At 67.2% G+C, this 13,057-nt stretch overlaps 1 protein-coding gene across 2 annotated transcripts; it reads left to right on the forward strand.

Annotated features, from left to right (window-relative positions):
- Positions 1 to 261: 261 nt before the first annotated feature.
- Positions 262 to 12,667, forward strand: EMID1 (EMI domain containing 1). Of its 2 annotated transcripts, XR_013184644.1 has the most exons (16): positions 262 to 785; positions 3,184 to 3,297; positions 3,386 to 3,489; positions 5,241 to 5,318; positions 5,411 to 5,472; positions 5,588 to 5,699; positions 6,128 to 6,208; positions 6,372 to 6,509; positions 7,045 to 7,131; positions 7,217 to 7,269; positions 7,352 to 7,405; positions 8,476 to 8,520; positions 8,605 to 8,649; positions 9,406 to 9,490; positions 10,416 to 10,506; positions 12,396 to 12,453. XR_013184644.1 is itself a non-coding variant. In XM_077187784.1 (15 exons), exons 1-15 carry the CDS (start codon positions 640 to 642, stop codon positions 12,524 to 12,526), a joined length of 1,335 nt encoding a protein of 444 aa, XP_077043899.1. In that variant the 5' UTR covers positions 262 to 639; the 3' UTR covers positions 12,527 to 12,667. The 2 variants fall into 2 exon arrangements, 1 of the variants encoding a protein (XP_077043899.1); XM_077187784.1 differs by lacking the exon at positions 10,416 to 10,506 and having other exon boundaries at positions 12,396 to 12,667.
- The last annotated feature ends 390 nt before the right edge of the window (positions 12,668 to 13,057 follow it).

A 13,057-nucleotide genomic window follows, 5' to 3' on the forward strand; every position in this document is an offset into this window, starting at 1 on the left:
TGGCAGAGGCAGCTGGAAGAACAGCAGGAGACAGACAGACAGACGGACAGACAAAGAGGCAGGCAGACAGACAGACAGACAGGAGGGTGCATGAGCACACGCCCGGGCCGTGCACACACACGCGGGCACAAACGCACCTGGGTGTGCACACGCGTGTGTGAATCCGTGAGCGCACACGCGTGGATTCTGCGCGTGTGAAAGTGTGCAAAGCAACGGACAAATGCGAATTCTGTGCGCACACGCGTGTGTAAATCCACGCACACGCAGGGCCCCGCACACGCAGGGTCCCGCACACGCGTGTGTCCTCAATCGCTCCCACGGGGATCGGGGTCCCGCAGCCGGGCCCGGCCCCGCATCGCGCCCCCTCCCCGGGCCCCCACCTCCCCCGGCCCCGTTCCCGCCCCCTCCGGGCCGGTTTGCCCCCCGCACCCCGTGTCCGCCCCGCCAGCGGGACCCCGGTGCCGGCGGGGCGGAAGGCGGGGAGCAGGCGGGGGGGCAGGCGGGGGGTCCCTCCTCCATCCCTCCTCCTCCTCCTCCTCCTCCATCCCTCCCTCCTCCTTCCTCCTCCCCTCCCCCGCCGCCCGCTCGGTGCCGGTGCCGGTGCCGGTGGCCGGGCAGCGCCGAGCCCCGCGGAGCGGCATGGCCGGGGCCCGGGGGAGCCGCCGCCGCCCGGGGCTGCCCGCAGCGCTGCCCGCAGCCCTGGGGCTCTGCCTGACCCTCTGCCTGCTGCTGCCGCCGCCCGCCGCCGCCTGGAGCCCGGCCCTGCTGCCGCCCGCCGCCCGCAGGTACCGGCACCGGGAACACGACGGTCAGGGCACCGGGGACACGGGGATCGGGGCACCGGGAACACGGGGATCGGGGCACCGGGGACACGGGGATCAGGGCACCGGGAACACGGGGATCGGGGCACCGGGGCGGCATCGCCTGCTGCAGGCACCGGGGGTACTGGATACCGGGGAGAACCAGGGGCTGTGGGTACCGGGGGCTGTGGGTACCGGGGGGCACCGGGGGCTGTGGGTTCCGGGTACCGGGGGGCACCAGGCACCGACAGCTGCCGGTACTTGGCACCAGGGGCGTCAGGGAACTCCGGGCATGGGGGACACCGGGGACGTTGGGATGTGGGCACCCGGGAGACTCCGGGGATCTGTGGGTACCAGGGGTATCAGCCATGGGGGCATCAGGCACGGGGCTCTGTGTGTGCTGGGGGGCTCCGTACCAGGCGTGGGGGCACCACGGACAGGGGGCACCGGCAGCTGGGCACTCCAGGGAGGGGCTCTGTGGGCCGTGATGCTGGGGGTGCTGGGGTGGGGGAGGCTGGGGGCACTGGGAGATACTGGGGGTTACTGGGACCGGCAGGACTTGGCTGGGGGTATCAGAGCTGCCAGGCTTAGCAGGGTGCTGGGAGGTGCTGGGGTTACTGGGGCTGCCTGGGCATTTTGGGATCCTGGGGCTGCCTGGGCATTTTGGGATCCTGGGACTGCCTGGGCATACTGGGGCTGAGGCTGCTGGGATTACTGGGACTACTGGGATGGATTATTGGGGCTTCTGGGCATACTGGCCCTACTGGGGCTGCCGGGATTCCTGGGGCTGCCTGGGCATACAGGGACATGCTGAGGCTCCTGGGTTTGCCTGGGCATATTGGGATCCTGGGGCTGCCTTGGCATGCTGGGACTACTGGGAATGCTGGGCATGGTGGGGCTCCCTGGGCATCCTGGGGGCGCTGGGGCTGCTGGGAGGGCTGGAGTTGGTGAAGAGTGAATGTCCCCAGCCTCAGGGTCCCCAGTCCCAGGGTCCCCAGCCCCAGGGTCCCCAGCCCCAGGGTCCTGCCCGTCCCTTGGAGCTGGCCCAGCCCGGGGGTCTGTGGTGCTCTGGGGGCTGCGGTCCCTGTCCCGCCGCAGCGGTGGGGGGATGCCGGCAGAGGGGGTGGTTGTTTACAGGAAACCCTCGGCTCTGGCCGTGTCTCCGGCACCGGATTGCCGGGACCTCCCGGTTCCGCTCGGCTCGGAGCGGCGACGGGCAGAAGCCGCCTCATTTCCCCTTCCCCTCCCGGCCAAGCCCAGGAAGCCCCCGGCGCCTTGGCACAACCCTGCCGTGTCCCCCCGGGACCTCCAGGCCAGCACCCAGCACCCAGGAGCCCCCACCCCATCCCACCCCATCCCTGCCTGACACACCACTGGGATCCCACATGCCCAACACGGGGGGCACAAAGCCAAGTGGCTGATTTGGGGAATGGGAATGGGATTCAGAGCCAAACCTGGTGTGGGCTTTGCCCCGGGTGGGCACAAGCCCTGGCAGCAGAGCCTGGAGCCCCTTGGTGCCAGCGCAGTGCCGGGTGGGCCGGGGTCACACCGGGCCAGGCGGGCGCTCACATGCCAAAGCCTGCCAGCTCCTGCCCCGCTCCTGGGAGGGCATTCCCCTGGGAAACGGGCCGGGACCCGTCCCCATCCCATCCCATCCCATCCCATCCCAACAGGCATTTCCACAGCTGGAGCTGGCACCGCCCAGCAGCTGGGTACCCTCCAAAGGGGACAATGCCACCCGGGACCCCCTTGGCACGGCAGGGTGGCAGCAGGAGCGTGGCGACAGCCCCGGCGGGCTCTGTGCCTCCCCAGCCCTGGCACGGTGCCCGCCTGGGACGCTGCCCAGCCGGAAAGCCCTGTGCCACCCCGCTGTCCTCCCCGCCTCCGGCACCTCCCAGACAATTGTCCCCCCGCTTGTCCCTGCTGCCACCGCCTCCCTCCTTGCAGCACTGCAGTGGGCCCGAAAAGCTCCTTTTTTGACCCAAATTGTGCAGCCTTTGAATTTGGAGCTGCCGAGGGTACGGCGAGTCCTTCCCGCTGCGGGGATGGGGATGCTCGGTGTCACGGCACCAGTGCGTCCCCTCTGCAGGGGGAAACTGAGGCTGGGGTGCCCGGGGAGGGGGTGGGCAGAGCCTGGCATGTGGGGCAGAAGAAAGGAGCCTTTGTGTGGGGTGGGCTGGGGGCACGGGAGGGCTCCGGGCCCGCTGTAGGCCGGGCAGCGCCAGCACTGCCAGGAATGCAGCAGGAATGTGCCACCCCACGTGTGTCACAGCAGGGCTCCCCATGGGCACCCCAAAAACCGGGCATGGGCGACAGTTTGGGGGGCAGCACCCCCGTGGTGTCCCCACAGAAGGGCTGGTGACATCGGTGGTTTCCCTTCCAGCAACTGGTGCTCCTACACGGTGACACGGACGGTGTCGTGCCACGTCCAGAACGGGACCTTCCTGCAGAGGGTGTTCCAGGGCTGCCGCTGGCCCCTGGCCTGCAGTGGGGGCAGGTGAGCGGGGCCACCGGGGTGCCCTGGCAGCAGCAGGGACAGCCAGGATGTCCCCAGGATGGGTGTGAGCTGCCCCTCTGTGCCACAGCTACCGCGCCGTGGTGAGGCCGCTCTACAGGGTGACCTACAGGACACTGACGGCCCTGGAGTGGCGCTGCTGCCCCGGACACAGCGGAGCGAACTGCGAGGAAGGTGGGAGATGGATGGGATGGGGACATGGACAGGGCGGGGAGGTGGCACCCAGGGGCTGTGGGACACGGCCTTCAGTGTCACTGAGGGGTGAGGAAAGGGATGGAGAGATGGATGGATGGATGGATGGATGGATGGATGGATGGATGGATGGATGGATGGATGATGGATGGATGGATGGATGGATGGATGGATGGATGGATGGATGATGGATGGATGGATGGATGGATGGATGGATGGATGGATGGATGATGGATGGATGATGGATGGATGGATGGATGGATGGATGGATGGATGGATGATGGATGGATGGATGGATGGATGGATGGATGGATGGATGATGGATGGATGGATGGATGGATGGATGGATGGATGGATGATGGATGATGGATGGATGGATGGATGGATGGATGGATGGATGGATGGATGGATGATGGATGGATGGATGATGAATGGATGGAGATCCCCAGGTGGAGCAGTGCATGGACAGTCAGGGGGACAGGGATGGGTGGGCACTGGGATGTGCCTGGGGTGGGGAACTGAAACAGCCGATGGATGGGGTGTGGGTGGATGGACAGATGGACAGAGGGACAGAGGGACAGATGGACAGAGGGACAGAGGGACAGAGGGACAGAGGGACAGACGGGCATTCCTCAGCATGGCAGTGCCCTCGAGGGGGTGCAGCCCCCCAGCCGCGAGGGGCCGGGTGTGGGTGGGCAGTGGATGAATGGGTGCGAGGCTGTGCCGTGTGTGGGAGGATGGCGCTGCCAGCTCTGACAGGGGGGTCTTTGTCCCCATTGTCACCACATCCTCCTCCTCCTCCTCCTCCTCCTCCCTCTCCCCCAGGACCCCACCGTGGGTCCCAGCCCAGCCCTGGCTCCGTGGGGGCTGTGAGGGCAGCGGGTGGCACCCAGGGGTGGGGACACCCCAGGGTGGCACCGAGGGTCTGCAGGGCAGCGGGTGGCATTGGGGGGGGGTCTGGAGGCAGCTGGGTGGGCGCAGTGCTGGGGGAGGCGGGGGGTTCTTCCTCCTCCTCCTCCTCCTCCCTGCGTGCTTGGCCGCCTGCCCCACATCTGGCCCCACTTAGGGCTGTCCCCTGCAGCACGGCGGTGGCCGTGCCGGGGCGGGGTGACAGCGTGGGGGGGCCACCTCTGCCGCAGACACCCCTTTGCTGCCGTGCTGGGTGGCCCCAAGGTGCTGTCCCCGGCATCCCTCGGTGGGTACAGGGGACTGGGACCCCCCGCGGGCGGTGGGCAGTGTCCCCAGGACTGTGCCCCCCTCCAGAGCCACCCCCGGAATGGGACTGGGGGCCGGGGGTGTTTGGGGATGGGGTTCAGGGCTGAGGGGGAACTGGGGGGGCTGGGGCTGAGATTGGGGGGTGATCATGGGGAGATTTGGGGGGGCTCGTTCAGGACCGTGGGTGGGTTTGGGGGTTGTGGGTTGGGGGCACCTGCTGTGCAGCCATGGAGGGTTTTGGGGTCTCGTTCAAGACCATGGGTGGGTTTGGGGGTTGTGGGTTGGGGGCACCTGCTGTGTGGCCATGGAGGGTTTTGGGGTCTCGTTCAAGACCATGGGTGGGTTTGGGGGATCCCAGCTCAGGATTATGGGTGGGACTGGGGGCTCTGAGGCACACCCAGAGCAAGGATGGGGCCCTGCACCCCCAGCGTGTGGGAGGGAAGCACAACAGGAAGGTCTCCCACAGCAGGCGATGCCCCGGGGGGGTCCCCCCGTACTGACCCCCCTTTCCTCGGCAGAGCCTCGCCCCTCCCTCACCCTGCGGGACCCCAGCGCCGCCCCCCGCCGGCCCCCCCTGCACCCCACGGCCTTCTCAGGTGGGTCCCTCCCTCCCCAACCCCTCTGGGGCGGGGCACAGAGGGCCGGCTGCCCCCTCCCCACCGCCCGTGCCCCCCAATATCCCCCGCAGGGTGCCTGAACTGCAGCCGTGTCGGGGAGCTGGCAGCCCGGCTCGCCACCCTCGAGGCTCAGGTAAGTCCCATTCGGGCTCTGGCCACCTCCCCCTGCTCCCCCCGAGGGGCACAGGAGCCCTGGGGGGGTCACCCTGTGCCCCCTGTGCTGTCACCCAGCCCCGTGTCTTTGGCAGGTGGCCCGGCTGGCGGTGGCCGAGCCCCCCAGGGGCAGCAGCCCGGGCAGGGGACCCGAGGCCGGGCAGGTCTGGGGGTCCCCGGCCGCCCGCGGGAGCCCCGGCGATGACGGTAAGGCAGGGTGACAGTGACAGTGACAGTGACAGTGACAGTGACAGCGACAGCGCCACCCGGCAGCACCCGCAGGGCGGGGAACGCACCTGGGTGCTGTCAATATTTTGGGGGGGCACCACGACCCCTCACACTGGGGGAAAGCAAAGCTGTCCCACCGCAGGGGTGACACTGAGCCGGCCCCCCCTGACAGCGGGGTCTTTGTCCCCATTGTCCCCACATCCTCCTCCTCCTCCTCCTCCTCCTTCTCCTCCTCCTCCTCCCTCTCCCCCAGGACCCCACTGCGGGTCCCAGCCCGGCCCTGGCTCCGTGGGGGCTGTGAGGGGCCAGGCCAGCTCTGGGGAGGGGCTGGGGGCCGGGTGTGGGTGGGGGGCGCCCCGAGGGGCTGTCCGGGGGTCCCCCCCCCTCAGGGCGCTGCTGTGCCGCAGGGAGACCCGGCTGGAGGGGCCCCCCCGGGCCCAAGGGCGACGCGGGAGGACGGGGAGTGAAGGGGCCAGCGGGGCCACCAGGTACGGGGGGACACTGTGGGGGGACCCCAGCCTGGTGCCTGGCCCAGCCGAGCCCCCCCTTTCCCCTTTCCAGATTTTGGGGGGTCCGTGCAGCAGTCTGGGGGCTCGGAGGGGCTCCAGCGCTGCACAGCCCCGATCTTCACCCTCCTCTTCCTCCCTGCAGGTCCCCCCGGCCCCCCAGGACCGCCCGGCCGGGATGGAGCCAGGGGGCTCCCCGGAGAGAAAGGGTCCCCCGGGCCCCCCGGCCCCCCGGGCCCCCCTGCCCCGCTGGGGCCGGCGATTCCCCGGCTGGCCGAGCCCAGTAAGGGGGGCTGGGCTGGGGTCCCCCCCAGAGTGACCCCAAAAACGGGGCTGGGCTGGGGCAGGGCTGGTTTGGGGGGGTCTGAGCTGCTCCTGGGCTGGGGGTGGTGAGGGGACATCCTGGGGGTCACTGGGGTCCTGGGGATGAGCTATGGGGCACTGGGCAGTACTGGGGACCTTGAGGACATCATTGGGGTGCCATGGATGAGCTGTGGGGCACTGGGCAGCACCGGGGTCCCCCCTGCCATCTCTGGGGTTCACAGATGAAGCGTGGGGCTCTGGGCACAGCCGGGGACCCCTGACACCCCCAGGATTCCAGGCATGATGTGGGGGGCACCGGGCACTGCAGGGCACCCCCTGCCAACATTGGGGTCCCAGCAATGAGGTGTGGGGCGCTGGCAAGAGCTGGGCACCCCCTGCCATCATTGGGGTGACAGGGACGAGACACACGGGGCAGGGGAATGTGGTGCCCCCATGTCCCCAAACGGGGGTCACGAGGGCCCTGCCCCAAACACCCCCCCCCATTGTCCCCCCAGGGGACCCCGTCCTGTCCAACACCTTCACCGAGGCCACCAGGAGCATCGTGGGTCCCGTGGGCCCCCCCGGACCCGCGGGGCCAATGGGTGAGGGTGTCCCGTCCCCCCTCCTTTGTCACCCCCCGATGTTTTTGGGGTGGGACTGAGCTGTGTCCCCCCCCTGTCCTTGCAGGTCCCCCCGGCCCCCCCGGTCCCGTTGGTCCCCCCGGGCCCCCAGGACCCGATGTAAGTGCTGGGGGGGTGGGGACAGGGCAGGGCTGAGCCCCCGTGTCCCCCCAGCGCTGATGTCCCCACCGTGTCCCCGCAGGGCAGGGCAGGAGCGCCCGGAGCTGCCGGGCCCCCGGGGGACAAGGGGGACAGGGTGAGTGCCACAGGGACACGGTGGCACCGCCTGGGGGGGGTGGCCGTGCCCAGTGTCCCCTGTAGGGTCCCCGGGGCCACCCGGGCAGCTCTGGCATCCCCCGTGGTGGCCGTGTCAGGGTGGGGGGCACAGGGGGTGCTTTGGGGACACCTCTGCTCCAGACACCCCTGCCCTGCTGGGTGGCCCCAAGCCATTGTCCCCATTGGGGGGGGACCCCGCCATGGGGTGGGGAGGTGGGCAGTGTCCCCAGGATTGTCCCCCCAGCTCCAAAGGCACCCCCAGAATGGAGCTGGGGGCAGGGGGGGGGGGGTTTGGGGGTGGGTTCAGGGCTGGGGGGAGATGTGGGGGGGGGGGGGGTTGGGGCTGGGTTTGGGGTGAAATGGGGGGAACGGGGGTGTGGCCATGGGGAGATTTGGGGGCGTTCAAGACCATGGGGGGGTTTGGGGGGTGTGGGTTGGGGGGTTTGGAGTGGGGTAATGGTGGGGTTGGGGGTTTGGGGTGCAGTATTTGGGGGGATTTGGGGTTTGGTGTGGGGTTATGGGTGGGTTTGGGGTTTGGTGTGGGGTAATGGGGGGTTTGGGGGGTTTGGTGTGCAGTAATGGCGGGGTTTGGGGTTTGGTGTGGGGTCATGGAGGGGTTTTGGGGGGGTTTGGTGTGGGGTAATGAGGAGGATTTGGGGGGTCTGGAGTGCAGTAATGGGCGGGGTTTGGGGTCTGGTGTGGGGTAATGGGGGGTTGGGGGGTCTGGTGTGCAGTAATGGGGGGGTTTGGTGTGGGGTCATGGGGGGATTAGGGGGTTTGGTGTGCGGTAATGGGAGGGTTTGGGGTCTGGTGTGGGGTTATGGGAGGGTTGTGGGTCTGGTGTGGGGTTATGGGGGAGTTGGGGGGTTTGGTATGCGGTAATGGGGGATTTGGGGTCTGGAGGGGGGTAATGGGGAGGGTTTGGGGTTTGGTATGCGGTAATGGGGGATTTGGGGTCCGGAGCGGGCTCCCAGCCCCGGGCTCTGCCAGCGCCTCCCCTGCTGGGGGCCCGGCCGTGCCCCCGGTGCTGACGGCTCTGTCCCCCCGCAGGGTCCCCAGGGCCCCCCGGGCAGCCGCGGGCAGGACGGGGCACAGGTACGGGGGTGGGTACGGGGGTGGGTGGGGGTGTGGGGCCCCCCCGGGCCCCCCCTGCCAGCCCCAATCCTCTCTGTGTTCCAGGGCGAGCCGGGGCCCCGGGGCCAGCCGGGCGACAGGGGCACGTGGGTGAGTGACACCGGGGACACCGGGGACACCGGGGATGGGAGGGACACACGGACACACGGGACTGACAGGGGGACACCGGGGACACCGGGGATGGGAGGGATACACGGGACTGATGGGGGGGCTGGGCTGGGAGAGGGGACGGGCACGGGAGGACCCTGACACCCTCCCTGCTGTTCTCTGCAGCTCTGGGATGTCCTTAGGTCCCAGGGATGTCCTTAAGGGTCCCCTCTTGTTCCCACTGCCCCACAGCTTGTCCCTGGGTCCCCAGAGTTGGCAAGGGTGTCCCCAGCTCTGCCCAGTGTCCAACAGCTCATCCATGGCACCCCAGTGACATCCTGGGTGTCCCAAGCTCTGCCCAGTGTCCCACAGCTCATCCATGGCACCCCAGTGACATCCTGGGTGTCCCCAATTCTCCCCAGTGCCCCACAGCTCATCCATGTCACCCCAGTGACATCCTGGGTGTCCCCAGTGCCCCACAGCTCATCCATGGCACCCCAGTGACATCCTGGGTATCCCCAGCTCTGTCCAGTGCCATGCCTCATCCCCAAAGGTGGCTCTGGGCTCCCTGGCCAATGTCACCCAGTGCCAATGTCACCCGGACAGGCTGATGGGGCGCAGGGTGGGCTCAGATCCCCGGGGGTTCCCCCTCTCCCTCCCCTGGTGTCGTGGTGAGTCTGAGGGTCCCCGTGTCCCCCCCGGGGGTGGCCTGGGCCCCTTTGGGGTGCAGCCCCCCCTGAGCCCTGTCTCTGTCCCCAGGGGGAGGGTTTGCACCAGCTCCGCGAGGCGCTGAAGATTTTAGCAGAGAGGGTTTTAATCTTGGAAACAATGATTGGGCTCTACGGTGAGTAGGGGCAGGGGACCCCCGGGGTGACCCCCACCCCTGCCAGCAGGTCACCAGGTGACACCACGGTGGCCCTTGGCTCACTGCTGTCATGGAGCTGCAGGGAGGGCACCCTCGGCAGCCCTTCCTCGTGCCATGGGGGACAGGGACAGCAGGGACACCCCCTCCAGGGGGGACCCCCACCCCTGCCAGGAGGTCACCAGGCCCCCATGACATCACGGTGGCCCTTGGCATGCATGATGTCATCACCCACATGGTGCCATCGTGGCCAGCACTGGGGACCACCCAAAGGAAGGGCCACCAGGGTCACCCCACCCTCACCCCCAGCCGGGCACCCCAGAGCCCCCCCAGGCACTGCCCCCCTCGGGCAGGGACACCTGTGGCAGTGTCAGTGTTGGGGACAAGCTGGTGGCCCTCTGAGAAGGTTGGGGAGGTGCCCCCCCATGTTTTGGAGAGCTCAGTGTGCTGGGGGTGGCAGAGGGAGCACCCCCAGCCGGGGACATCAGTGTCCCCCTGGACACGTTGTGGACGTGTCCCCCCAAATGTGGGGGGGCTCAGAGTGCTGGGGGTGGGCAGAAGGAGCCCCCCCAGGTCAGGGACATCAGTGTCCCCATCAGGGCACTGCCAGGGACATCCAGCCAGCACAAGGGACCTCCCCTGTCCCCATGGACCTGCAGGGATGGGGGAGCCCCTGGCACCCTCTGAGACTGGGAGGACCCTCCTAGGAGACCTGGCACCCCCTCCTCGTGCCCCAGCACCCCCATCCTGCTGGGGCTGCACCCCTGCCATGCTGTGCCACCCCTGCTGTGCCGTGTCCCCATGCCGTGTCCCCGTGCCGTGTCCCCGTGCCGTGTCCCCGTGCTGTGCCCGCCGTGGGGCCAACGCGCTCTGCTCTGCTCTGCTCTGCTCTCTCCCTCTCCCCCAGGCCAGTAGCTTCCAAACCCTCCTGCGGCAGCAGGCCCGGCTGGAGGTCCTGGCTAGAAGGGTCACCTTGCTGGAAGCCATCATCTGGCCAGGTAACCACGCCCTGCCACGCCCTGCCCTGCCCTGCCCGAGCCCGGAGCTGCGGCACCCCCGGGAGCGGGCACGGAGCACGGGGGGTGCAGCACCCACGGGAACGGGCACCCAAGAGCTCCGGGGCCAAGGGAGAGCTCAGAGACCTGCTTGGATTGAGAGGGGCAACCGTGGAGTTCTCTTGGATTTAGCCATGCAGCCATGGAGAACCTCCTGGATTGAGAGGTGACCATGGAGATCCCCTTAGATTGACAGGGGTGACCATGGAGAACCTCCTGGATTGAGAGGGGCAACCATGGAGATCCCCTCAGATTGAGAGGTGACCATGGAGATCCCCTTAGATTGACAGGGGTGACCATGGAGAACCTCCTGGATTGAGAGGTGACCATGGAGATCTCTTGGATTGAGAGGTGACCATGGAGATCCCCTCAGATTGAGAGGTGACCATGGAAATAATATTGGATGGAGAGGAGCAAACACGGAGATCCATTTGGATTGAGAAGGGCAACCATGGAGATCTCTTGGATTGAAAGAGGTGACCATGGAGATCCTCCTGGATTGAGAGGTGGTTATGGAGATCCTTCTAGATTGAGAAGGACAACCATGGAGATCCTCCTGGATTGAGAGAGGCAACCATGGAAATAATATTAGATTGAGAGGAGCAAACGTGGAGATCCATTTGGATTGAGAGGTGACCATGGAGATGCTCCTAAATTGAGAAGGGCAGCCATGGAGATCCTCATGGATTGAGAGGGGCAAACATGGAGATCCTCCTGGATTGAGAGAGGTGATCATGGAAATACTCTTGGAGAGGTGACAATGGAGGTCCTCTTGGACTGAGAGATGACCATGGAGATCCTCCTGGATTGAGAAGGGCAACCATGGAGAACCTCCTGGATTGAGAGGTGACCATGGAAATACCCTTGGATTGAGAGGGGCAACCATGGAGATCCTCCTGGACTGGAGAGGCAAACATGGAAATACTCTTGAATTGAGAGGTGACCATGGAGATTCTCCTGGATTGAGAGGGGCAACCATGGAGATCCTCTGGGATTGGAGATGCAAAAATGGAAATACTCTTGGATTGAGAGGCAACCCTGGAGGTCCTCATGGGCCAAAGGAAACTCTGGAGCTTGCCAAGGTTTAAGGGAGCCCATGGAGAGACCCTCTCACTCCAAAGGAGCCCATGGAGACCCCTCTTGGACCAAGAGGAACCCTGGAGCTCCTTAGGGTTCAAGGGAGCCCATGGAGAGACTCTCTCACTCCAAAGGAGCCCATGGAGACCCCTCTTGGATCAAAAGGACCCATGGAGGTCCCGCAAGGCCAAGGGAAGCTCCAGAGCCCCTCTGGAATCATGGGAGATGACGGAGCCCCTCTTGGATTGGGAGAGGCAACCACGGAGCCCCTCTTGGGCCAAGGGGAACTCTGGAGCTCCCCCGGGCTCCAGGAAATCCTTGGAGAAGGGAGACCATGGAGACCCCCTCAAGCCAAGGGAGTCTCACAGAGCCCCCTGGGCTCCCAGCAGACCACAGGGACCCTCTCGGGCTGAAGCAGCTCCCAGAGCTCCCACTGTCCCCAGGGATCCCCTGGGGCCAACCCCCCGTGCCAGGGTGCCCCCCACCCTCACCCTGCCTCCCCCTCCCCATTCCAGCCGTGCTTTTCCACAGGGCTTACACCGGGGGTGCCAGGCAGGGGTGCCAGCTGGGGGGGTCCTCGGGGGGGGGGTGTCCCCAGGGCTTGGGGACACCCAGAGCCACCACCGTGGGGCAGTGACCCCCATTTCTGCGGGGCACAACACGCACAGGACAGCCCCCAGCGCTGATTTGGGGGGTTTGGAGCGGGGGGTGACATCCCACCCCCTGACACCCCCTTTTTTCCTCTCTTCCCGCAGAGCCAGAGCCCGGCTCGGGCAGCGGCGCCCCCGGCACGGCGACCCCCGGGGTGCCCCGTGCCAAGCGTGGCAGTGGCCACCCCCCTTACCGGATCGTCACCGCGCCCCGCCACAACCCGCCCGGGCCATGACAGGGCCACCGCGGCCACCCCGGTCACCCACCGGGGTCACCCCAGCCACCCCGCTGTGCCACCCTGGGGAGCAGGACGGGGTCATCCCTGTCCCCCCTCTTGGTGCTACTGGTGGCACAGCACCGCCCCCCCCGCCATGCTTCATCCCCATTGCCACTGCCAGGGCCCCCCGGAGGGACAGGGGTGTCCCCAATGCCATCTCTGTCCCCTCCCACCACGGTGCAGCTCCGGGGGGATGGGATCATCCCATCCCATTCCATTCCATCCCATACCATTCCATCCCCCCCAGTCTGGGGGAGGGGACTGGGGGGCTTGGTGGGGACCCCTCGGGTGGGGACCCCGCTGCGCCGCGCGCTTCGCTGCTTTGGGACACGCCAGGGCATTAAAATGTCCCCAAATCCACGTCCTGTGGGGTGGCTTGGTGTGCCAGGGACATTCCAGGGGACACGGGCTGGGATGGGATCCATGGGATAGGATGGGGTGGGATTGGGTGTGATGGGGTGGGATTCATGGGATGGGATCCGTGGGATG

Source organism: Agelaius phoeniceus, chromosome 18, assembly GCF_051311805.1.
Source record: "Agelaius phoeniceus isolate bAgePho1 chromosome 18, bAgePho1.hap1, whole genome shotgun sequence".
Lineage (NCBI taxonomy): Eukaryota > Metazoa > Chordata > Aves > Passeriformes > Icteridae > Agelaius > Agelaius phoeniceus.